Here is a 27091-nt window from a genome sequence, read left to right as displayed (position 1 = left end):
TTCACAAAGTGCTCCCACAGTAATGCCGTTGTTTACTCTATAGCTGTGATAATGTTGTGCTTAACATTCCAGCAGAGGTTTATCAACAGACCAGGCCAGGCTGTCTGCGTGGGAGGGTGTGTGTATGTGTGTGTGTGTGTGTGTAAGTGGGGGAGGGGGGGGGCACTGAGCTGCTGGAACTTGCTTGATAAGCGCAGAGAAAACTAGGAGTCGACTGAACTAACCCTCAACACACATGCGTTTCAGCACATTCCTCACCTCATATCACCATCACATGAAGTATCACAGAGACCCCCCTCCCCCACTTACCAAAAGAACAGGCCTATCTTGGTCTCTCCCTCAAACACCAGCACTCCAGTGGGGGTCAGCCCCAACCTGTACTCGTTCCCATCTCTGGCCTGAGAAAGAGGATTCAGACGCACTGTCATAGCGGTGCTATTGAGATCATCTAAATATGAGGAGATCCTACGGGCACCTCCCAGAGACTCCCTTTACCCTTAAGGAAGAAACACCGGCTCAAAAGGGCGCGGGTATTAGTGGTATTAGTGTTTAGAGATCAGTAAAATAGATCCCAGTGGTAAAACAAATAAATAATATTTCAATACATGGAAGAAGACTGATCCATTACAAATGCAACATCAAAACCGGACATTCCTAAGATATAAAAACACTAAGGTTATGTGCTTGCCTTCACAGTGTGCATGTCCACTCCATACATCTCCAGCCATTTCGCTTTGTTTAGGTAGTTAATTTCAGCCTGGGCTGGCATCTGACCTCTGAAAACACAAAAAAAACAAAAAAAAACAAACGCCGTGTTGAGTCATTTTGCAGAATTGAGAACCATGGTTACACTGAGCGGACTGTATCACTTCTCATCCTGCCATGAAATGAAATCAATACGTAACTGCTATGAGAGAACCATGGAACACTTCAAAAGCTAAGCATGAAGTATTGGCCATAGCTGAGCGTGCTTAAATTCAAGACATAAAACCTGATCCCTACCATAAATCATTTTAACAAGCGACAGTGAAAGACAAAGTTATGGGTGGGCTGTGTCAGAGAAAGCTAAGGTTGTAATCACTGGGCCTAAAGCAAGTGAAGAAAATGAGATGAAGTGCATAGCGAGGGAGTTTCAGCTACAGTACTGGAGTGTTTACAATGAGAACGACCCACCTGCACAGAGAGAGGGTATCAGCTACCGTACTGGAGTGTTTACAATGAGAACGACCCACCTGCACAGAGAGAGGGTATCGGCTACAGTACTGGAGTGTTTACAATGAGAACGACCCACCTGCACAGAGAGAGGGTATCGGCTACAGTACTGGAGTGTTTACAATGAGAACGACCCACCTGCACAGAGAGAGGGTATCGGCTACAGTACTGGAGTGTTTACAATGAGAACGACCCACCTGCACAGAGAGAGGGTATCGGCTACAGTACTGGAGTGTTTACAATGAGAACAACCCACCTGCACAGAGAGAGGGTATCGGCTACAGTACTGGAGTGTTTACAATGAGAACAACCCACCTGCACAGAGAGAGGGTGTCGGCTACAGTACTGGAGTGTTTACAATGAGAACGACCCACCTGCACAGAGAGAGGGTATCGGCTACAGTACTGGAGTGCTTACAATGAGAACGACCCACCTGCACAGAGAGAGGGTATCAGCTACAGTACTGGAGTGTTTACAATGAGAACGACCCACCTGCACAGAGAGAGGGTATCAGCTACAGTACTGGAGTGTTTACAATGAGAACGACCCACCTGCACAGAAAGAGGGTATCGGCTACAGTACTGGAGTGTTTACAATGAGAACGACCCACCTGCACAGAGAGAGGGTATCGGCTATATTACTAGAGTGCTTACCTGCACTCCTTCCACTTCTCATAGATTGACAGCTCCATGTCCTCTGTCTGCTCAGGAATGAAGCGGAATTCTGACACCAGCTCAGGGCCCTGCTCCGCAGGATCACAGTCACCAAGCTCGGCTGAATGGAAGAGCGACAGATGAGAAACACAGGACAAGAGCAGCAGCGGCAAAGCTGCTCTACACAAGTGTACGTGACCCTACCTGCAGTTAGGTGCAATATGCATTGCTAGGATTGCACCTGTCTGCTAGGTATAGGTCACACAAATACAACCAGCCTCAAGTACAAATGCCTACAGCAGTCTTAAAACGAATTTCTGTTGATCAGCTTGCAATTCATGTTTTCTTTAAGGGTGGGATGTTTGTGGGGTCGTTTAATCCTCCCTTGACAACGGCATTGTTAAACTGGGGAGATTTGGGAGTTCAGCAGCAGCACAATGCGCAGTATTAAAGTGTAGCTGGACAGCTGGAACTACAGCCCTGGAATTCAGTGTCCACTGATCCCATACAGTGTTGACAGCACACCAAGACAAATCCTTAAGAAATGGCTCCCTTGTTACAGCCTGCCTCTGCCGACAGGAATACGGTCACGGCGACATGTCAACTCTAGACCTGGCTTCAGCAGATTCATACATAAACACCCATTGAGTGCGAGGAGGGATCAACGTTAACCTCTGAAGAGACAGAAGGAATGGAGCAGCCGTTTCTTCTTCAATACATTTGAGTGGCTCAGACATAACCATCTTAACAGTAATTTACAAGGGGGTACAAATCAACACGTTTCAGCATTCAAATAGGTTTAAACTCCAGCTGCAATTTCTCCAAAGTGCTGCCAACCTTTTAGCTACCAAGTGCCCTGCCTACCCGATTATAAATGTGGGAACAGTTCTCATTTTGGATTTGCCTTTGATGTACGTGTTAATGGGGTGTTTTGTGGTGTGGTGCGTGGGTCGACTTGGTTTATCCAGATAACCAAGCACTGGGATAAATCCAAATCATTAACACCACAGTCATCAGCTATAGTTCCAAGCTTGCCAAACACAGAATTACCCTACATTTGATTCAATTGCACTGAAGCCAGACTGCTTCAGACAGCTTTCTTAAGACAGCTCCTGACAGGCTGGCATCAGGGCAGGAACATTTGATTCTCCAGCGTGAGGATTACCGAGCCCCTCGTCTGACCTTTCCATCCTGTAAAGGATTACCGGACCCTTTGAATGTGCAGGAGGACAGAACAAAATGATACGATATCAAAGGCTTACCCTGCAAGGAAAAGGCTGCCAACTCTACTGCCGTGTCGAAGGGGCATTCCAACCTGCATGAAGGAAGGAAGGAGGGGGAGAGGGGTTCACATTAGAAGGTACTCCAAGGATCACGGCATCCTGTTTATTGCTGAGCCAGCTGCACAGAGTGGACTGGAGGAATGCTGGGATCATCACACGTGCTGTAGTGTCAAACACACAGGTCTCCCCCTGGCCACTTTCATTGCTCAGAACATGAATATTCTTTGACAGCAGTGACAAGGTAAAGGTGTAGCCAACCTGTACAGCATGTCTATTGGTAAAGCATGCTCATGCAGGCCCTTCTTGTAATTCTAGTTGGCCATAGCCCTGGTAATACCACACACACACTATATTCTACTGTGAATTCAATGTATCTGCCCTTGGAATGCAGCACACATACACCCGGAGGAGTGAGATGCTTTGTGGACAGTGGTTAGAAATCAGCAGACCTTCAAAAGCACATTCCCCCCCCCCCAGCCTGTCACTGTACAGTCAGCTGCACGAGAGTGCCAGTTAATGCCCAAGTAAAGGAAACCTGACTTCTTAACTGACCTCAACTCGTAGAGTGCTCTAGCATACCCACAAACACAATATGGTAAAAGTGAAAGAGAAAAGGTGGCTGACCGCTGCTGGATTATTATTCATAACTGCACCTGAATCACAACACAGATTGTTTTACTGTGCTTCAATGACAGCCTCTACTCTGCCTACCTTTATAGAGAATTACTGTTGAGGTTCCCAAAAGCTCTCCTCCTGTGCTTTCTACTTTGATGTTAATATTTTTTTTTGTAACAAATACTTCAGAGAACATGAAGCCGGACACTTACTTTCCACTGAGAATATCTTGCTTTAGTTGCAGCACAAATAGGTACCTGCCAAAACAAGAAGTTAAGGAATATTTTATTTTATATATATATATATATATATATATATATATATATATATATATATATATATATATATATATATATATATATATATTATATATATCTATTAGAAAAAAACTGATTTCTATAATTTCTAATTATTCTATGAAAGATATCAAAAGTAAAAGATTCAGCTTTAAAAAAAAAACAAATTATTCCATAACAAGCATAAAATGAAAAACTAAAAACTAATTTCATACTTCGACAAAAGTATTTGGGCTCCCTTCCATTAGTATTGTGTGTGCCCACCCTTTGCTTACTTTACAGCTTGCAGACTTTTTTTGTATTTTGAAACCAGTTCCTAGCATCTTCCGTTGATATTTTTGCCCATTCTTCAACACATACAGCTTTGAGTTCTGCAAATCGACTTTGGTTTCCTTTTTACAACAGCAGCCTTCCATTCAATCCACAACATCAGGGTTTGGGGTGGGCTAGGGTCAGGCTGTGCAGACTATAGTGAAGGATTCATCCCACATTGGTCTGTGATATACAGTACACAGCTTCAGTCTTTCTTCTTTACATCATTATACCAAAACTAATTTTAAAAAGCAGTCTGCTTACCAGGGAACAGTTGGCTCTCTGGTGGTGTTACTTTCGGTGTGTGGTTAACCCTTAAGGTACAAGGACATATATGTGGCCCACCAAAAAAAAAGAAACATGCTAACTATTTTTTTTCAAGGAGGCGCACGAAACAGGGTTTAAAATGTACTGACAGGTTGGATCTGCTCATGCAAATGGTCATTTCCCCCTCGGGACAAATGCAAAGCAATACCGTCTAAAAGCCCTCAAATTCCTGCATGATCATCATTTATTTACAAACCCCCAGGGTGCAGGAGCGCTGGAGTCACAAGGGATTATGTGCATGCCTTGCTTTGCAGAGAGACCCTGCTCCTCAGCAGTGAGAGTACTACAAGTTAAACCGAAAATCTGCACACGGGCGAGAGCAATGCAGATACAGAGCTCCCTACCTGGTGAGCTCCTCGTGTAGGTTATTGGGCTCCGACGAATAGAACTTCACACGGAGGTGGAGGCAGTACGGCGGTCCGACTGCAAGATAAAGGCAGGAACATTAAAAGGGTAAACCATCTAGTTTGTATTCAGATGACACGTTTTAATTAGTGAACAGCAACATTCTCCCATAAAGCAGGGCTCTCCCCTTCCTCCTTCTTAAGCAAGCCCTGCTTTTAGAATTGCTTCGGTCTAGAAGAACATGCAGGAAAAGCAGGACGCTTATATTAGATTGAAAAAACAGAAATTGTATTCATCAGCTGCCTTTGACTGTCGAAGACAAAGGACAAGTGAAACAGGGCAAATCAGAGTTTTTCTTTAATGGATCTATTGAACACAATTCAAGGCAGAAACACACAGGAGGAGAATTGACTTCCACTCTACCCTGAACTAAATGGGTTTTCCATAACCGAGTCTGACTGCTCAGTACTGTATGTGCAAGGAGTGCAGGTGAGCTGAAGCAGAGCCATTCACTTACTCTTCACTTGCTTCTTGATGCTCTTCGTATTGTCCAGCCAGTGCTAAAAAACAAATAAATACATACATGTTACAAGCTTTTTAGTTTTGGGATGTATTTCGTCAGGGAAGATCTGCAATCTTTGGATTAGTATACAATTCTATTCTACTGATTTCAATACCCCTGGTCATGAAGTCATTACAGCAGGACACTCTCTGGGGTTTTACTTACTTTTTATAAACATTACAAGTCAGGTCCCCACCGGATCTGGGACTGAGGCCATCTCTTACAGATTCAAGTTATTTTTAAAACCTTACTCATTCTGCTCTTCGGGAGTTTCAAAAGCAAGGAAACAAAACATCAAATAACACAACACAGTTCCAAAAAGCTAGTCAACACTGGCAGACACTTCTTCCTTGTCTCAATAGGAGGTTCCCGTGTGATTTTCTCTTTTGTACACTGCATATAACAAAAAAAACAACAATTTATGAACGCCTGCACTATTAGAGCAACGTGTCAATATAATGGTCTAACTGGGGGTGAACCACGATAAATGTCTAAACAAGTTCAATGGGTGCACATTTCTGTACCCTTCTATCCCGGCAATCACCCACCCCTCCAGACATTTATATTTAACTACAGCTCAGAATTATTCTTACCTACAGGGAGATTAGAAAGTAAGTTTACCACATCAACGCACCAGATCATGATGTGGTAAATTACTTTTTAATTACCCTCTATTTAAACTGGATCCATTTAAGCTAAACTGCAGTTTATAAGAACATAAGAAAGTTTACAAACGAGAGGAGGCCACAGCCCATCTTGCTAGCTTATTGATCCCAGAATCTCATCAAGCAGCTTCTTGAAGGATCCCAGGGTGTCAGCTTCAACAACATTACTGGGGAGTTTTGTTCCAGACCCTCACAATTTTCTGTGTAAAAAAGTGCCTCCTATTTTCTATTCAACTACGGGTCAACTAAGGGTTTACACTTGGAACAAACAGCTGAATCTTAAACTGGATCCACTTCACTGCAGCTACTCCCTCTCCCCCCTTACACTTCATAAAAAGATATTTAAAGAAACACTTTTCAGTTAGCCTGGGGAATCCTCGACCCCCAGCAAACACAACGCAGGAGTATCTAAGGGAGGTCTCTTCATTATACACTGGGGAATCCTCGACCCCCAGCAAACACAACGCAGGAGTATCTAAGAGAGGTCTCTTCATTATACACTGGGGAATCCTCGACCCCCAGCAAACACAACGCAGGAGTATCTAAGAGAGGTCTCTTCATTATACACTGGGGAATCCTCGACCCCCAGCAAACACAACGCAGGAGTATCTAAGAGAGGTCTCTTCATTATACACTGGGGAATCCTCGACCCCCAGCAAACACAACGCAGGAGTATCTAAGAGAGGTCTTACCGGAACTTGAGCAGAATCCATAAAGCGGAGCCCAAAATAATCCTTCTCTATTAAATCCAGGTGGTACATGATCTGCTCAAACAGCTCCTCCCCTCTGGCTTTTTTCTGTGAAATAAAACAATAATAAAAGTTCAGAATTGCAGCTGGTGAACACCCCAGAACACTGCGGTCCTGCATCCTCGTATCCTACACCATTACATACAGAACATGGTACCGCAGGGATGAGACTCGTATTGCACAGCAGTTTCACCCACTCCAGGTTTTATTAAGAGCTTGGTTAGCTCCAGCGTACAGGTAACAAGCTGTAAAACCAGGAATGGATGAAGCTGCTATGCAATGGGAGTGTTATTTCCCTCCATGTATAGGGTGCTGTAAGACACAACCCTAACCCACTCCAGGAGAGGTCAGAGCAGGTTCTGCAAGTGTGCTTACTGTCCGCTCTCACCTTGGGTAGTGAATAAAAGCATGATCTTACACAGTAGACCTTTACTAGATACTTTAGATCACAGTATAGTTGAAGAAGAAGAATTAGCCAGTACAGTTTATTTTAATCTAACACCATTTGTATCTTAAGGAACCAAGAATCAAACCGATCCTCTTAAAACTCACAAAAACACAGAAATTGGACTATGGAACAATGGTCAAAAGGTGCTTTAGATTGCTGATGGATGGACAACGGCACCTGTGCCTTCTGTGCTCATCCTTGCTAGACAGCTTTCTGGGTCTTCCAGTCCTGGGTTTGTCAATTACAGATGCTGTGTCTGTACTTGTTGATTATGCCTCGGACACCACACCTTGAAAAATCGAGTGATGCAAGCTATTTCACTCAAAGTTTTTCCTTATTTATGCAAGTCAAGGTTGTTATAAAAGTAGAAAACACTAGTGGAGGCTTTGAGTAAATTATTGATTCTCATAATGCATCAGAGCAGAAAAATGCAACTTGTCTAAGACTTTTGCACAGCAGTACATAAGTCATGGTTACTCCTAACCAAGAAGATACAGCTAAAATGTAACATGTCCTGGTCCCAAAACCCAGGGGTAGGCAGCTTGCACGCACATGCAAGACTGCTGCAAGAGTTATCAGTGTCTGAGGCAGTGAACATATCGAACACGCATGGGATTGAACAGAACTTCCATTTTGTTTGTCCGAAGTAGCCAAGATAATTTTTTTTTAAATGTCTGTTACCACTCAGCATGGTGCAGACCCCTGCCAACATCTCAAAAAAGAGGTCTGGTTTGTATTCCTTGGTCTTCCATTCTACAGCAACAACAGCAGAGGACCTTCCTAGAAAGCTACAATATCCTCCCGAAAGAACAAAGGAATGAATGAATGAATTAGGGTTTGATAGTGTGTGTGTGTGTTTCCTTTCTCTCCCTCCTGCACATGTAATACTGTACCAGTCAGAGCCAGTCCCACAGGAGAACTCCCTCTGAAATCAGCATGATGGAGGGCTCTTGGGTTACCGTAGAAACAGCCAACTGGCCTAAGCAGGAAGTTCAAGTCTTTTTCACAAACATGCTTCTGAACCAGTACTCTGCACTACAAGCAGCAAACAGTGTGAATATAGAGGGAATGGGTTTGTTTTATATATTTTGCATGAATTTAATTGTAAGGTTTTTTGCAGAATGTTAAGACCCAAGTCTCAGGGAAGCTGCCTTAGTGAAACTTTGCCCTTGTAAGTTATAGGGGCTAATTTGAAACCCGTGTCCATACGGTACTCTATGTACCCATTTTGCAGTTAAACTTAGAACCCTTAAGAGCTCAAACTGCAAACACATACAAGGGAATTCAAGAAGCGCACATGCACTGCCTGGTTTGCTGGTGCACACGAAGACCTCTCAAGTTGCACAGCACAAAGTGTCCAACCAAGCAAGAAGGACCGACACAAAGGCCCCATTGTGCGCTCCAATCAACCGGGCCTTGGATCAACCGGGCCTCGGACACACATTGTTTGCCAGGGATTGATTAAGGCGACCAAATATCTGCCTGCAGAAATCACAGTGACATTCCTTCACTGCTCATAACCTTTATCAGTGACTTGCAGCACACACACACCGAGCAATCTATCCGGAGACAGAAAGGGGAGGTTTGAAACAGTTAATGGCAGGAAGAGCATGGAGTGGTTACAATCTTAGCGGTCCCTTGGGTGCGGCTTTAACAAATGCTTGTTCTTCGCTGCAGGACAGTATTTTTAATGGCCTTTATTCAAAGACAGGGCTCCTCCTGTTAATAATTCCTCACTGTGAAACACTTTTACAACACTAAGAAAAAAAACAACAATAAAAGCACATCAGTGCATTGAGAAAGTCACAAGTCCTAGTCCGTATTTGTCAAGGGAGGTTAGGTGTATCAATATATCAGGCTATTCAACAACCAATCAATTTAAGAGTTCACATACTGAAAGGAGAGCAGTACAATACATGACTTGAAGCAGCAGAACCAATATTAAACTAATACCTACTGTGCTAAAAGAGTCATAATCAATTTCATACAGACCCTGTACAATTAATTCTGAACAAGTTACAGGATCCCTGACACAGAGGGATCTCAAAGCCTCCCTCTCTAAAAACCAATACGGTAGATTCAGCAGCAGCAACAATCAGCACCATGAAACAGCGCAAGCTAGATTGAGTTACAAACCGGTTCTACTGCTACTCTGGCTTTATTGTGTAGTGTAAGAAGATTGCCAAGATTGACCAGGGGTTCCTAGGGGGCGGCGCACAATTGGCTGAGCGCCGCCAGGGTAGGGAGGGCTTAGGTCGGCAGGGGAATCCACGGTTCACCGCGCACCAGCGACCCCTGTGGCTGACAGGGTGCCTGTGGATCTGCAGTGGAGCCATTCAGATCTGTGGTGTCCTAGTGCACTACAGGTCTGGTGGCTTCGCTGTGGATCTGCAGTGGAGTCATTCAGATCTGTGGTGTCCTAAAGTACTATAGGTCTGGTGGCTTCGCTGTGGATCTGCAGTGGAGCCATTCAGATCTGTGGTGTCCTAAAGTACTATAGGTCTGGTGGCTTCGCTGTGGATCTGCAGTGGAGCCATTCAGATCTGTGGTGTCCTAAAGTACTATAGGTCTGGTGGCTTCGCTGTGGATCTGCAGTGGAGCCCTCGGTAAGTCTAAGTACACCCCAGGGATTTCATATGTCCAGGGGAGGCCCACCGAAGGTACTATAGGTCTGGTGGCTTCGCTGTGGATCTGCAGTGGAGCCATTCAGATCTGTGGTGTCCTAAAGTACTATAGGTCTGGTGGCTTCGCTGTGGATCTGCAGTGCTACCTCGGTAAGTCTAGACACCACAGGATTGCATGATATCCAGACCACCGAAGCGACACCTAGACGTCACCTCGTAAGTCTAGACACCACAGGATTGCATGATATCCAGGCCACCGAAGCGACACCTAGACGTCACCTCGGTAAAATTACTATCTAGGAACACCACAGGATTTCATGTGGTTGTCTATATCCAGATGACCACCGAAGCGAGCGCCACCTAGACGTCACCTATCGTAAGTCTAGGTGGCCACTGTGGATTTCATGAGCTATCTGTGCGAGGGTCCAGACCTCAAGCTGTGAAGTCGCTGTGGTTCTGCAGTGGAGCCATTCAGATCTGTGTTGTACTATGGGTCTGGTGGCTTCGCTGTGGATCTGCAGTGGAGCCATTCAGATCTGTGTGTCCTGTACTATAGGTCTGGTGGCTTCGCTGTGGATCTGCAGTGGAGCCTCCAGATCTGTGTTGTACTATGGGTCTGGTGGCCTCGCTGTGGATCTGCAGTGGAGCCTCCAGATCTGTGTCGTACTATGGGTCTGGTGGCCTCGCTGTGGATCTGCAGTGGAGCCTCCAGATCTGTGTTGTACTATGGGTCTGGTGGCCTCGCTGTGGTTCTGCAGTGGAGCCATTCAGATCTGTGTGTCCTAACGTACTATGGGTCTGGTGGCTTCGCTGTGGATCTGCAGTGGAGCCTCCAGATCTGTGTTGTACTATGGGTCTGGTGGCCTCGCTGTGGTTCTGCAGTGGAGCCTCCAGATCTGTGTCGTACTATGGGTCTGGTGGCCTCGCTGTGGATCTGCAGTGGAGCCTCCAGATCTGTGTCGTACTATGGGTCTGGTGGCCTCGCTGTGGATCTGCAGTGGAGCCTCCAGATCTGTGTCGTACTATGGGTCTGGTGGCCTCGCTGTGGATCTGCAGTGGAGGTCCAGCTAACACGTCACCTCGAGAGGTGCGAGACACAGCATGATACCCAGACCGGTGGGAGCTGTAGGACACCTAGACGTCACCTCGGACGTCTAGAGTCAGAGCACACGCATGATCGTGGTCTACCTGCCGGCACTCATCTGGAGCGACACCTAGACGTCACCTCGTGAGTGCATGGAGCCTAGACACTGTTGCATCGATGATACCCATGGGCCACCGGGCCGACGTACTGACGCTGATCGCTGAGGTGGAGACCTCCATGATCAGACCACCGGAGCTAGTGATCACCTAGACGGTGCCTCGCTGGTCTGGGTTCTGGCAGACCTCACGCTGAGCGACACCTAGACGTCACCTCGGGTCTAGACACAGCATGATACCCAGACCTGTGGACACACCAGTGGACGTCACCTCGGAGGTCTAGACACAGCATGATACCCAGACCACCTGGAGCGGCGACCTCGCCTGTGGTTCTGCAGTGGAGCCTCCAGATCTGTGTCGTACTATGGGTCTGGTGGCCTCGCTGTGGTTCTGCAGTGGAGCCTCCAGATCTGTGTCGTACTATGGGTCTGGTGGCCTCGCTGTGGTTCTGCAGTGGAGCCTCCAGATCTGTGTTGTACTATGGGTCTGGTGGCCTCGCTGTGGTTCTGCAGTGGAGCCTCCAGATCTGTGTCGTACTATGGGTCTGGTGGCCTCGCTGTGGTTCTGCAGTGGAGCCTCCAGATCTGTGTCGTACTATGGGTCTGGTGGCCTCGCTGTGGTTCTGCAGTGGAGCCTCCAGATCTGTGTTGTACTATGGGTCTGGTGGCCTCGCTGTGGTTCTGCAGTGGAGCCTCCAGATCTGTGTCGTACTATGGGTCTGGTGGCCTCGCTGTGGTTCTGCAGTGGAGCCTCCAGATCTGTGTCGTACTATGGGTCTGGTGGCCTCGCTGTGGTTCTGCAGTGGAGCCTCCAGATCTGTGTCGTACTATGGGTCTGGTGGCCCTCGCTGTGGTTCTGCAGTGGAGCCTCCAGATCTGTGTCGTACTATGGGTCTGGTGGCCTCGCTGTGGTTCTGCAGTGGAGCCTCCAGTGGAGCCTCCCAGTGGAGCCTCCAGATCTGTGTCGTACTATGGGTCTGGTGGCCTCGCTGTGGTTCTGCAGTGGAGCCTCCAGATCTGTGTTCTGTACTATGGGTCTGGTGGCCTCGCTGTGGATCTGCAGTGGAGCCTCCAGATCTGTGTCTCCGGTACTATGGGTCTGGTGGCCTCGCTGTGGTTCTGCAGTGGAGCCTCCAGATCTGTGTCGTACTATGGGTCTGGTGGCCTCGCTGTGGTTCTGCAGTGGAGCCTCCAGATCTGTGTCGTACTATGGGTCTGGTGGCCTCGCTGTGGTTCTGCAGTGGAGCCTCCAGATCTGTGTGGTACTATGGGTCTGGTGGCCTCGCTGTGGTTCTGCAGTGGAGCCTCCAGATCTGTGTGGTACTATGGGTCTGGTGGCCTCGCTGTGGTTCTGCAGTGGAGCCTCCAGATCTGTGTTGTACTATGGGTCTGGTGGCCTCGCTGTGGTTCTGCAGTGGAGCCTCCAGATCTGTGTTGTACTATGGGTCTGGTGGCCTCGGAGCCTTCTGGTACATGTCCAGCGCTGTGGTTTCCCGTGGAGCCTCCAACACCAAGATGTCACCTCGGATCCTCCAGACACACATGATACCCATGGGTCTGGAGCGGACGCTGTGGTTCTACAGTGGAGCCTCCAGATCTGTGTTGTACTATGGGTCTGGTGGCCTCGCTGTGGATCTGCAGTGTGTAAAATGACGGATTAGCAGGAGCACGTTTCAGAGGAAGTTTCTGTTTCCTGAGTCACCAGGGGGTTGCAGCGGTGAACTGGGATAAAAAATGATAATTGGGCATTCCAAATTAGGGAGAAAACCAGGGTTAAAAACACACACATTCGCAGCGACTAAATTTATAAATAAATAAATAAAACACACATCTAAAGTCTGTTACACAAAAAGCTCCAAAAGGTTTGGCAGTCTAAACTTGACATCTATTTAATGAGTTAATTCAACTTTTGTTTTTCAAAGCAGATCAAGCAGTGAAAATAAAAACCTCCTCTAATGAGGGAAGATGGGGCTGCAAAGGACGCTGCTGGAAGGGGCTGCTGGAAAACACATGAATTCTTAGAGTAAATATAGAATGTTCAGAATTAGTTTGAAGCTGAGGGAACACGAAGCCACTTTCTTGAAATCTGGTTCCAGGAGACCAAGTCTGAGGCCACTTTGCTGTATCAAACCCAAAGTCTCCCATGCTGGGGTGCTGCAACCCAACAGCCTTTCAAAGAGCTGCTGGAAGGGCTGGCATGTGTGAGTGAGCATGTTCATGAATAGTCTGATTGCAAACACTTCTCACCTACGGTCTGGTTCCTGTGACATGATATACTGCACCTTCCACAGGGTGTGAAACATAGAGTCTACCTGCAACCGGATCTGCATTGGGGGTTTGTTTTAGTGTGTTTTCAAATCAAATCTCCTGGTCTTTATTTTAGAAGACTATCTTTCAAAAACAAGCACTGGTCGATTAGTGTGCAGGTGCTAGTTAAACGACTGTTCATGTTATATAATAAAGATACTTAATCAAAACAGCCTAGTGTGCATTCAGAGCAAGATGATTATTATTATTTTTTTTAACACAATGACATTCACAGCTCCGCTTCCCCCTCCTTCGTGAAGAAACGTGATGGAACGACCCATCTCAACCCAATGTCTACGTAGTCCCTAATCTGACCCATTCCATTAGATCTGCCTCGTTGGGATGGGAAGGTAAAAAGAGAGCACAGATGAGGAGATGCTTGGTCTGTCTTGAGGATACTGTGCCTGACTACAGGCCATTTTCACTCAACTTCTGCCAATGATGTGTGCAGCCAAATCAAATCATGACTTTCTGCAAGACACTGAAATGAATTGGAAGCCACAGCCCACAGCTACTGCGTGTGGGAGAGGAGCCCTGTAAAGGTAAGGAAACAGAACACATTCTTAAAGTTATGCTGAATGCTAGCTGGGGTTTCCAAACCTGAACACCACATCACAACACCCCAACACAGGGCTGGAAAGAAGACTCCTATTGCATAGCAGTCTCACCCATTCCTGGTTTCATATCTGAAATTTGAAACCCATGCCCATGGCTATAGTCTTCCTGTTCAGTGTGGGTGTTAATTGTTCCCATTTTATGGTTAAACTTAGTAAAATATAATATTGTTTTGGATTTATGTTTTCGTTTACCATTCAAACCTTTACTTTAGCCTTAGTTAAAAGGTCTGGCTCTGAAAGATTCAGGATTACACAAGTATTAACCTCATTGTACTGGGTCTCTAGATATATTGATGTGTAACAGGAGCTATGAATGCAGCAAACTCCGTCATAGTTATAATATTACAGAGCTTAACCAGCCCTCAGGCAATGAAACTAATGCTGCTATTCATTAACACAGTGTGTGAAACCAGGCACACACACACAGCCCCATCTCTCAGTGCACACACAGTGTGTGAAACCAAACAGACACAGCCCCATCGCTCAGAGCACTCAAGACCAGATAAGAGCTGCTCAAACAACAGAAAAGTGCAGGAGATCCAGCTGCTGAAAATGTTAATACCTTACTGCAGGGAAAGCATGTTGAGAACAGAGAATGTTAGCTGGCACTTGTGTAAATGAGGGGTTACATTGGCAGTCAAACCCAAAAAAAACAACCAGAATGCCAGCCGGTAGAGCATTAGTGTTCATTCAGTTACATGAAAGACCCATCCGTCTAAAAACATCCTTTAGGACGCGTGCAGCTCAATAAAGCAACCCTCCCCACCCCCCAAGCCCCAGGAATCAGACTCCTGGGAGACTGAAACGAGTGGACTGGCTTCTTGTGGGACTGCAAGCAGCCCCGTGCACGCAGGGGACAATCAGATCAGATCAACGGCTCATGAGACAGGCAGGAATCTTACCGGCAGGTCCACGCTGACGTCTATCCCGTCCAGCAGGGACACCCGGCAGGTGATGATGGACTTGGCTTCTCCTGCTGCAGGGATGTGAGTGGAGGCTCTCTGCGCCTCCCGCAGACGCTCCTTTTCAGCGTGTTTGTGAATCGACCGGCGCCCGAGGGTCCGCCGCCAAAAACTCAACATGTTGCAAGTTCAGGTAGTCCTGTCAGGAGAGTGAAAGAATCATAACATTGCTTGTACGACTTCATAAACTTTCAGTGTCAGGACCTGTGACCCATGAGAAAATGGGAAACTGGAATATCAAGCACCTGCTACAAACTGCTGTATCAGACGACATCCAGACCAGGAGCGAGTGCGAGAAGCCAGCGAGGAAGTTAATGAATAACCCAAGGATTAGTGTTTGTTCCAGTGAAAGCTGGAGCTGGGAACATTTTAAATGGAGATCGGGATCAGCAGGCATACTGGGCATGGTTTCCACACGTAGCGTTTACTATATGAAAGAAAAGAGGAAGGCTAGTTTTGAAACTTGTGCAGGGATGGGAATTACTCCCACTGCATAGCAGTTTGATCCATTCCTGGCTTTAATATGATCTTGTTACCTATACACTGTGGCTGATCAAGCACATAGTACAACCTGGAATGGGTGTCCGTGCTATGCAATGAGAGTCATGTGTGTATGAATTCCAGTACATTTTAGCAGGTAAATTATATAAATGCATGCAATATGCTAGATGTTCAGAATTCTCCTGCTCAGTACTGGTATAACCTGCACTGGACCACACTTCCATACAAGCTGCCTGAAGGAGTGAGTAACCATTCACCATGACTTATGCACTGCAGCTTGCTTCCTCAAACAGTTACTACACTCTCTCTCACACAATGCTGACACAGATATAATTTACACCAGGGCTCCTCAAACTCCATCCTGGGGACCCCCCTGCTGCTGCTGGTTTTCATTCCAGCCAAGATCTCAATTACTTAACTAGACCCTTTCCTGAACTGATCATTTGCATAATTAGACCTTTTGTTTTCAGCTCTTAAGCAGTTGCAGTTCAAGTTACTTATCAACTGTTATAGCTAACCTGCAATGTGCAAACTGATCAAGAGCTGAAAACAAGCAGAAAGGTCTAGTTCAGCACATATCAGTTCAAGGCAGGGTCTAGTTCAGCAATTGAGATCTGGGCTGGAATGAAAACCAGCAGACACAGGGGGTCCCCAGGCCCGGGTTGACACGGAGATCATGTGACAGACTCCTCATTCTCAAGTGTGTGTGTGTGTCATGATGCAGCATCACACCGATTTGCACAGTTTAGCCTGGATATACACAGTGCGTCTGCGCGCTTCACACAGCCGTTAGGAATCCTTACGATAGCTGGTGAGGAGTCAGTCACGGCTATGTAAAGGCAGATCTAATTAACCTGTAACAATGCCATTGCTGGATCACATGCGACACAACGCTTAGACACCCCTCTGTACTACTATCTTTTAAATCACAAGCCAGAATTTGTCGAATGCAGCATAATATGTTGTGACGGGATAGGGAGCTAAACTACTCATAAATAGAAAGTGTGTTTTGGACATTGATGGGTTAAACTGCATACAGGACTGTGAAGCTCAAGGCTGTACACTAGAAAATGCAATGTATGTTTGGAATGATAAATACATCAGTGTTGTTTCGGTACCTCAGAACTTATTAACGTACCTGCTGTTCCCTTCTGAAAGGGAGCGAGGTCGCTACACTGTAACGCCTGTCTGGATTAATAACTCAATGTGTACAATGTATCTTTGACAATCAAAACAGGCATATTACAAATATTTAAAAAATGTTATTAAAAACAAGTAGTTTTTCCAGTTTCGCGCTGCAGACTAAAACAAAAACTAAAGATACGCATAGCATGGGGAGACCGCTAGCTTATATCAAGACAAACGGCTGAAATGTTAGAAATAACTGTAACACATTTGGGTTACCTTAAGTTCCACTTTCGTTGGCGATGCTGAATGATTACTAGACGATACAAGAAAGTGAAGTCAGACACAAACCAGCGAGCCCGTGATTCGGAGCGAGATTTCCACGAATAATAAAGAAGCCACAATCCGAAACAAAGAGGTGTAAATCCTGCGCGGAGACGGCAGGATCCCGCAAATCCAAACAGGAATGTGCGAACACACAGTCGCGGCGTTTACAACCAAACTCAGCGAAATTCACTCTGCAACTAAAAACACACACCGTGTGAACTTCGCTACTCAAGAAGATACCCCGCAGACTGCAAGTGAGGAGGAGACTGGATATCTCCCAGGAAATGGCGTCAAACTCACATAAATTCCCATCAAACTGGGATTTGCATTTAAAGGGACAATGTCGGCAAACGTCAAAAGCGCAGTTACAGTCCATAGGAAATAAGTGCAGTAAATAACCGAGTGAGGAAGAATAAATACCCGTGTCCGGGCGAAATGGGCTTTCAGTGTTTTGTTTAACTAGAAAAACCAAACAAACATATTTTATCTGCAATACAAACGCAAACTACATGTATTTGAATTATTTATTGAGCAGATAATCTTGGTTAAAATAGTTCTGTTTTATGAGTTTAAATTATGCAAAGTTTCACCAATACGACATTATATATAGGATTGTATTGTCAAGAGTTACTTAAAGGATGACACTGTGATTGAGGTTTTATTACAGCACTGCAATTCCAGTCGCTAGTTAGACAATTTTTAATGTGATTTTTTAAAATGATGAAATACAAATACTAATTATGAAACAATTTTTTTTATTTTTTAAGAATATTGAAAAAAATCACAGTGTTGGGTTAATTTTCACGATTTCAGCGCAGTATATAAAGGGAGAGAAACAAGCGTTATGGACTTAAACCCCCTAATTGAAAAGGAAAGTTTCCAAAATGTTAACGGGCATTTTAAATGGGCACTAAAACTGAAATAAGTGAACGCGTAAACTGAGCCTGATTCATCCACTTTATCCTGCCCAGACTGACGCCTCTGACCTAGGACTAGGGACGGATCTTTCCCAGGAGGTAGAGGGCGTCTGCATTTGGTATTGTCTGAGACTCAGACCAGGTATGCTGTAATCTAGAAGGAATGCCTAGCCGTCATGAAATAAAAAAATGAACCGAAAGCAAGTTTCTGTGCGCCTCTCTTCCAGTGTGTGTGGGGGCCTGGCCGCTCACATGCAGTTTTTGTAAAATGTCCCAAAAACGTCAACCTCCCATGGGCCCCAATTCTGCTGGGGGGCCCTACGCTGTAGCGTAATTTGCGTATAGGTTAATCCGGCTCTGTCTAACATATCCACCCTGCATTAACCCATCAAGTTACATTGTCCTCATGTGAAGACAGGCTACTTTTATATTTTTGGAGCATTTTTAACTGGCATCTACCTATTTAAGTGTTCTCGTTAACTATAGTGTTATGATAACTTACTCTAATTTTCGGAACCGCAAAAGTTAAGTGTAAATGCAATGTATCAAATTAAATAAATGCAGCTTGTGTTCTGATTTTTGCAAAGAAAAAACAATGTGGTTAATGTGCAGCTTCCTGGAACCAAACCACTACCAACGACTGCAGCAAGACGATGACAGTGAGATTGACCCACAGCACAGGAAGTGATGGCATTATGGTGACAATGCTACTTCAATTTAAACCATTACCATGTTCACTCTTTATTAGAAAATAAAGAATACCTTTTATTTGACAACAGCACCACTTACTGGCAGATAGTTTTAATGCTGCATGGTGATGATTACACCCAAAGTAGTAACCCCTAACAGCGGGGTAGAACGTGTAACCAATGTGGTCTTTTTACTTGTAGACGTGTACTGCAGACGCATTGCTTTTTACTTGTAGACGTGTACTGCAGACGCATTGCTTTTTACTTGTAGACGTGTACTGCAGACGCATTGCTTTTTACTTGTAGACGTGTACTGCAGACGCATTGCTTTTTACTTGTAGACGTGTTCTGCAGACGCATTGCTTTTTACTTGTAGACGTGTACTGCAGATGCCTCAGCTGGAGAAACAGTAAGAAATGTCTACAGTAAAATTTAACGTCACTATATGATAGGATTGGATAAAACAATTCAGAAGAATTGCAAATGAAATGTTCTTCATAATGCAGAGTCGTAGTTTTTATTTTATTTTGTATATCCGATTGATTGTATTGGTTGTGTTCTTTTGAATTTGTGTTTTTTAAATTTTTTTATTATATACATCTTCTTGACCAGGTCTCCCTAGAAAAAAAAAGATGTCAATCTGAATGCGACTTTCTTGGTTCAATAAAGGGTTTAAAACCCCGCCATTCCTCTTTAATCTCCCATTGGTAGTCAAAATGGTTCTTTCTGGCTCACGTCCCGTCTCAAGAATCATCTTTATTAGAAAGTATCATGGTTTAATGATAATCTACCCAGAAAAGTCATGAATGGTCAAGCAATGAATCCGTAAAAGGTTAACGTGACACATGAAAGTATGAAACAGGATTTATTTAGATACTAAGCAAATTATTTCTGATGCTGTTAAATCAGCATGTAGACCTAAAGTAGTTTGATTTTTCAGTCTGGATGCCACTGAGCATACACTTAACGAAAAGGGCAGAATTGAGCATGGCCACCATCAGTACAACAACTAGGTTCATTTTAATACTGAAGTGGCCTTTTTGAACAGAATATTTATTTTATTTTATTTTTAAATGAGCTGGTGCTTTAAATACCACATCATATTAAATATCATCCCCCTGGGACCCAATTTAGAACACAGAAAATCCCTTATTTGTCTGGTCCACACAATCTTAAAAAACAAACAAACAAACAAAAAATACACACACCACAAAGGAGTATTGGAAATAATCTTTAACTTGACAACAAACTAGCATACTTCAATCTTTAAGCAGAAATAAAGAATTAAAAACTTTACAGAATACATTGGCACTAAACAGACAATATTTATAATATTGCTCTTATTTACAATGAACACACTGTACCCTGCACACACACATTTTTACATACTCTGCTTCACAGAGTTCATCTTTGTGTGTGTGTGTATATATATATATATATATATATGTGTGTGTGTGTGTGTGGTGTGTGTGTGGTGTGTGTGTGTGTGTGTGTGTGTGTGTGTGTGTGTGTGTGTGTGTGTGTGTGTGTGTGTGTGTGTGTGTGTGTGTGTGTGTGTGTGTGTGTGTGTGTGTGTGTGTGTGTGTGTTATATATGATATATATATATATATCTATATATATTGGCCTTTCACAAGTGTTACAACTAAATCTTTTTTTAATTTTTTTTAATTTTTTTATTTTTACAAATGGTATGAAAAATATTTCCTTAAAATCCAAGTCGTTACTCTAATCTTTTTTAAACTTCTCCCGTCTGAAAGACTGATACATTCAATTATTTATACAGCATGACACACCATTTAAAAGAACACAGAATGTTTCTATCCTCCTTTAGACTCTCAGTAAGGTACACAGATTTTCACAACGTCTGTATTGTCTATTCCATAGTAGCTACTTATTAAAGCCTATTTACACCACACTTGTGCACAAACGCAACAGTTACTTTTAATGGGTTCATTTTGATAAATTATTCGTGGAGTCAGGGTGATTTTATTATTAAAAATGTTATGATCACACTGATGAAGGCTATCTTATATTTGTCGTCACAAACAAAGCAACATATTTCAAAGCAATGGAGCAGTGGATTCAACAGCCCCCTGGGAGCCCTTACTCCTGCACTAGTCCCCCATAGAACTAATAACCCATTGACTGGCACCCTGGACACGTGTGGCATAAACGGCATGTGTACTGTAAACACAACTGCTCTGCAGATACGAATGCAACACATTCAATAACTTAATACAACTGACTCAAAAGCACAGTCTGTACCCCCCTAAAAAACATTTAAAAAAAGCTCATTCTGAAAGACTGTGCAGTTACAATATTTCCAGAACATGGAAGCCAACGGCAGCACCGTACGAGTGGGGTTACTACTATAAAATCAGCTTCTCCATGCAATCAATATTTAAAAACCTAGAGAAATGTCAAACAGCTTGGCTCCATACAATCAGAAGGGTTATGCTAGTCTATATATTTTTTTTCAATAAGGGAAAAATTGAAGAACCAAATCATACTGTTTATGTTATATAGTCTTAAAAACATTATTTTCACAAATGGCAACTAGATCATTTGAAAAAGAAAGACACAAACAGTCCTTTTAAAACCAAAAAGACCCTAGAGAGGCTTGCTATTGTCATTAGGCATTCAGTTCAAACACATTACAATGAGCGTGTTACAAAATAGTGTGAAAGTTAAACCAACTGAAGTTGTCAGGCCCCACCTCAACTACCACGTATTTACAGCGGGGCCAGGGAGTTTCAAGCTGGCAAAAATAAACTCTACGCACTTTTCACTCCTCCCTTAAAACTCACCTTTTCTCCTTAGCCCATCCTACCCTTACTGCTGGCCCCCGACCTCCTGTTATGACCTTGCCTGCCCGACCTTCTGGCCCCTGCCTTCGTATAGCTATTAATCTCCTCACCCTACCCCAATAATCTTACCCTCTTTCTTCACCCATTTTTTCAGTTTGTACAATTTCTAAAAACTTGTAAAGCACCTTGGTTAAAAGGCGCTATAATAAATGCTAAATAAATAAAGAAAAGAAAACAGAAACACTTGCTGCATGTATTACTTAACTCTGATAAAACATTTGCAAGATACTACCCAGTCTATAAATACAGATAATTTCATATATTCATTAAGCAAATTAATATTGTAAGTATCTTAAATCCTGGGACTGAAGCTACTTTTCTAATGTCTTTTTCTGGGGTTATTATAAAAAAAGAAGAGATTTCACTTCCGGATCACTGTCTATAACAGTAGCAGGCCATGTAAGCATCACTATTAGCTAAACAAATCTCTAACCAGACTATTAATAAGATTAAATATGAATTTAAAATCATTACATTACAAGGCATTTTTACAAGGTCTGTAGGTTTGAACAAAATCAAAAATGTGAAATGTTCATGATTTTTTCTTTTTTCTTTCCTGGGTGTAAATACATGCACGTGCGGTAGCTGCTTCAGTGCAAGACGTTGTTCAGTTTAGTTCACTTTCTCATCTGCAAACTGCTTGCTTGTCTTTGACAGGGTATGTCCCCTGGAATCTATAGACAACGCAGTCATCCAAAGCATGTGTCCTTCAGTCACAGCGTACCAAGACAACTCAACATGCTGTGCAGGTAAAGCGTTTATGGGGTGGCATCGCTACTTGGATAGGATACAGCATACAAAGACTTTGTTTTAACCTTTGGGCCTAGGTAATGTGCACAAAACAAACCGGATAAGGATCTAGTTGTGTTTCTGGAATGGAAATAATCTTATGAATGAAACTTTTCCACATTTAACCAAACTTTCAAAAGCTACAAAGTGACATCCATTCATGTTCAAAGAAAATCAAGATCTCATTCCAGAAAATACTGCAATCAAAGCTCAACCTGTACAGATTTTGGATGGATATATATATATATATATATATATATATATATATATATATATATATATATATATATATATATATATATATATATATATATATATATATTTTTTTTTTTTTTTCTTCTGTATAACAGTGCCACTTGTTGGATCGGATTACCATTACAACATATGTAATAATTTACTAAAAGGAAAGCGCACTCATATTTGTAAATCTGGACAAACAATAAGAGCATTGAGAGAAAAAAACTATTTAAGCAACATGTAAAAGGTGTAGTACCACTAAAAAGGGAACCAACATAAATAACTTATAATCTACGATACATGATCATCCACACAACAACCCAGCCAAAGCATATAATAATTGCACTACACACAAATATTCAATAACCAATATTCAAATAAAATATTCTGAATTGCCTATATATCTCCAGTTTTTGATGTGTCTTAACTTCACAAACCAATCACAAGAGCTTATTTAAACAAGCTTCAGCTGGGTTTCTGTGTGTGTGGTAGCTTCGATGTAAAGGATTTTTACCAGTATCTTCAAAAACATGGTGAGATTCCAAGCAGCACACCTATTGAAAAGATAGAAAGAGGCGCAGAGCTCAGAGCGCAGGAAGGGTTTGAAAATAGAAAAGCACACTTGTGTATTTATGAATACATTAACAGCATTCGGTATTAGAAATGATACTTGCCAAATCACTGTAAAAATATGTACCAGCCACAGCTAATCCAAACAAACTGCCAATAGAACAAGAGGCATTATCTTGCTGCCCAAGGCAAGTCAGACACATACTGTGCAGCAAAAGTGCTTCCCCAGTACCAGTGTTAGTCAGTACCTTACTATTGGTTATTTCAAGTGACAAGCAAACATTATCTAATGTTACAACTGCCTCATCTTACTAAAGAATCAGCAGGATTTCTTCTTTGTTTTTAAATGGTATTTTTCAGACTTTTACTCCTTCGAGGAAACTGAATTAAACTAACCAAATTAAAATCCAAAAAATATATATTTTTTTGTTGCAAATTATGAAGAAAAGGCATATATAAATCTTTAAGATTTAAATGAATTGGCAGGCAAACTACACATTAACATAAGTAAATAGGGTTATCTGCTAGGGCTACCCTCACCTTTATGGCACTACAGCCAAATATTTTAATTGGATTTACCCTGAACCCTCTTTATCCTAAAAGTACCTATCACCTTAGAAAGAAGCACATTATTAAAATATTTAAATTGGATTTACCCTGGAGCCTCTTTATCCTAAAAGTACCTATCACCTTAGAAAGAAGCACATTATTAAAATATTTTCTCAATCAAAACGCATTCATCATCTAGTATTTGTTTTTCTTTTTAACATAAAGTGCAATAGTGCTAAATTTTCTCCAAAAATCCAAGCTCTTCCGCTCGTTGATATCTCTAGGCAGTGTTTCGTGAAAGCCGATTATAGCACCCAGAAATGCTGCTGGCAATTCAGTCTTCAGGGTGAAACACACGGACAGCTCTCTGCAGTGAGTCGTCGTGTCCTTGGGTTACTCGTACAGTGTGGACTTTAAAGGGTGAACCAATCCCTCTTCATACACCTTCAAGATAGCTTCACAAACAAACCTGTACTGGCTCTGAAAAAAACAAAAACACAAAACAAAACAGGACCTTTGGTTACATTTAGTAAGAATACTGCATACTCTTTCTCTATAACTTAGTAAGAATATTGCATACTCTCTCTATAACTTAGTAAGAATAATGCTTACTCTCTCTATATATTGCTACAGGAGTAATAAGGAGAATATGTTTGCACTACTTTATTTAAAGGCAACATTGGAAAGCCCAACGTTAGTGCTAATCTGGATCTGTGAAAACTGTCGTTTATTTGAAATAGTGTAAAACAGCACAGCAACAAACCCCAGCATCACCCTTCAAAACGAGTCCCCAAATCAAACGCAGCAGGATAATCAACTTTGCTTACTATGCATACTTGCACTTCTGAGCGCTTCTTAATGGCATCTTTTGAATACACCCGAAGCTAAAAGGCTGCTAAACTAGCCACCTGCATCATCAGCATTGATTTGTAATGCTTGAGAAGTAAGGTTTTGGTTGGTCATACCTTTTAATAGTATCAGCTGCATATGTCTATACAATACAAAAGCTTTTGAGACTGCAAAGCTCTGTTTGTAGGATTGTAAAGCTCTGAAGTGTGGTGTATAGGGACTGCACTACATGCTCCAATTACAGCAGCAATTCGGTATTATAAGGAGTTTTTAATACTGGTTTCATATCAGCATTGCAAGACTTCACATGTCATTAATTAAAGTGATTGGGAGCAACACACAAGCAGAATGAATACTCACTGGTGTCTGAATCATCATAGCCCTCTGATCCCTCATTGTTCTCACAATATCTAATGGATACACCGGCTGATTGCACTCAATCAAACACATCGCTGTCTCCATGGTGATGAGGACTCCAGTCCGACCAATACCAGCACTAGAAGAGAAGACACACACCTTTTTTTTTCTTTCATTTCTTCGTCAGGGGACCCATTTTATTGCACTGTATTATAACTGTCCAGAGCATGGCACTATTCAACATAAGAGTTCACTAGGGGAATATTTATTATAAAAACAGTACATACGTTAGATATTAAATCCTGGGTTACTTCCATATCGAGGTTTTTAGAGATTTTATTGTGTGAAATTCTGCTCTTGAGAGGGAAATGCTGAGAAGCAACTTCAACCCCCGAAGACCTGCTGCAAACATACAGTATGCAGACTAGAAAATGACATGCTCTGCTTCTATCAACTTGTTTTTGAAGAGCTTAGAATAAAGCTTTCCTGAAAATGGTCTGTGGTTAGCTTATCAGGACAAGTTAATGACATTTCTTTAAAGAAAAAACAAAAACAAATGCATCTGCAAAAAGACCTAAAACTAACAAAAAATAAATAAAAACAACCCAAATATAGTTCATTATGTTTAGCAAGAAAGAACCACATGATTACAGCAATACACTGGGAGTAATTCCTGTTGGTTAAACCCATGACAAATGTAATAGCTATGATGAAGGTCTTTAGAAAAGGAGGCACTCCCTTCCTTATTGACGGGCCAAGCACACAGTGGTTACTTTACTACAATCTCTCTCCTGCACAGTTTCATTCTGCTGAAACAAAAGCTGGGTTTCAAAGTACTCTCAGATTGCCGTCACAGAACGTGAATCAGCATTTCCTTGTCAATGTTCCGACAGCTGACAGATGGGCGAGACGTGTGTTCTTTAATGATCTAATTTAGTATAAATGTGTTAAACAATAACTGTCTCTTGTGCAACAAAAAAGCTTGAAGGACTTGTGGTACATCTACACACAGTTATATTGAAACAGCACAATGAATATCATATAAACTCACACAAACAATGTTTAATCAGTTTTATTATTAAAGAGGTTTTACCTAATTAGTCCCCAAATCCATGTCATAACAGGGATATAGTTAACATACAGTGAACAGACAACCCTTTCTAATGTGTTCCTAACAGCGAACCCCACTGTCATGCTGAAAGGCATGCCATTCTGACACCGATTGAAATACGAGTTGGGAGTGTATCAAAAACCTTTATATAAATGCTACAGACCTCAAGCAGTACACTGAACAAATCACTAATACCTAAACAGGCTTGGTTTAGCAAGAGCCTTTTTTTCAGCTACAGAAGTGTTTTGTACACTGAAGGACACGTGATTATATTCAAAGTGTATGGGTAAGATACCAATAGGAAAAAGGAAAGGAAGAGCTGCCCATACCTGCAATGAACAATAACTGGCTCATCCTTGCCTGCTCTCTTGTTCCGCACCAGGCTCACAAAGTGAAGGAAATCACTGGAGTCGTCAGGAACGCCATGGTCCGGCCACGCCATGTACTGGATCTGAGTCAGCGCCCGGCTCTCCGCAGTCTGGGGGCACGCAGGCAAGCAACTAAGCATGTGTTGTTGGAACTGCACATTTTCAGTGGTCACAGATAAACAAAAGCACTTTGAGCAACTTGCTATGGAAATTATGAAATATTAAAAAAACAAACTATAAAAAAAAAAAAAAAAAAAAAAAAAAACCACCCCAATAAGTTGCTTGAAAGCAAGCTGCTACAATGCCAACTTGCATGACTAAGGCCCTCAGGTGAAGTAGCCGAGAACACGGCCCTGAATGGATTAACATCTGGTTATTTGCAGGTGTTGCTGACCCCCGTATCTTCCGAATCACACTCTGAGATCACAGGATGCAGGCCTGCTGCTATTCCTAGGGTCAACAAAATCAACATGGGAGGTAGGGCTTTTTTATGTAGAGCTCCTGCATTTGTCAGGGAATCTGAGACCACTACAGTAAATCAAGACTGAAAACATACTTTTATAAAATGGCTTTCTTGTCTTAGTGGGTTGTAACGTAACTTTTATACTGCTGCATTTTTATTATTATTTTTATTATTATTATTATTATTAGTATGAT

The 27091-nt window shown here is 42.8% G+C and overlaps 2 protein-coding genes across 5 annotated transcripts in view; both read right to left on the bottom strand.

The window, feature by feature from the left end:
* The window catches only part of LOC121322487 (band 4.1-like protein 5), a 44375-nt gene extending 26991 nt beyond the window's left edge, over positions 1 to 17384 (bottom strand). Inside the window, exons 1-10 of the mRNA XM_041262548.1 lie at positions 17082 to 17384; positions 15117 to 15315; positions 6963 to 7067; positions 5561 to 5603; positions 5043 to 5121; positions 3976 to 4020; positions 3128 to 3180; positions 1866 to 1986; positions 689 to 776; positions 310 to 398 (exon numbers count right to left, since the gene is read on the bottom strand). Coding sequence (XP_041118482.1) covers positions 310 to 398; positions 689 to 776; positions 1866 to 1986; positions 3128 to 3180; positions 3976 to 4020; positions 5043 to 5121; positions 5561 to 5603; positions 6963 to 7067; positions 15117 to 15296 — 803 coding nt within the window. The 5' untranslated portion in view covers positions 15297 to 15315; positions 17082 to 17384. The remainder of the gene's footprint in view (positions 1 to 309; positions 399 to 688; positions 777 to 1865; positions 1987 to 3127; positions 3181 to 3975; positions 4021 to 5042; positions 5122 to 5560; positions 5604 to 6962; positions 7068 to 15116; positions 15316 to 17081) is intronic.
* Positions 17385 to 20413: 3029 nt separating this feature from the next.
* LOC121322486 (tyrosine-protein phosphatase non-receptor type 4-like) overlaps positions 20414 to 27091 on the bottom strand; it is a 60760-nt gene continuing 54082 nt past the window's right edge. For 3 of the 4 annotated variants that reach the window (XM_041262545.1, XM_041262544.1, XM_041262546.1), the window contains 3 exons: positions 26396 to 26544; positions 24959 to 25094; positions 20414 to 24229 (listed from right to left, as the gene is read on the bottom strand). In XM_041262545.1, the coding sequence (XP_041118479.1) occupies positions 24143 to 24229; positions 24959 to 25094; positions 26396 to 26544 (372 nt within the window). In that variant the 3' untranslated portion in view covers positions 20414 to 24142. Of the gene's footprint in view, positions 24230 to 24958; positions 25095 to 26395; positions 26545 to 26689; positions 26885 to 27091 lie in introns of those variants that run through there. The other variant, XM_041262547.1, reaches the window with a different exon arrangement.

This window comes from Polyodon spathula, chromosome 10 (genome assembly GCF_017654505.1).
Source record: "Polyodon spathula isolate WHYD16114869_AA chromosome 10, ASM1765450v1, whole genome shotgun sequence".
Classification (NCBI taxonomy): Eukaryota; Metazoa; Chordata; class Actinopteri; order Acipenseriformes; family Polyodontidae; genus Polyodon; species Polyodon spathula.
The sequence above is the reverse complement of the archived record's forward strand: the minus strand, read 5'-3'. Positions and strand labels throughout refer to the sequence as shown.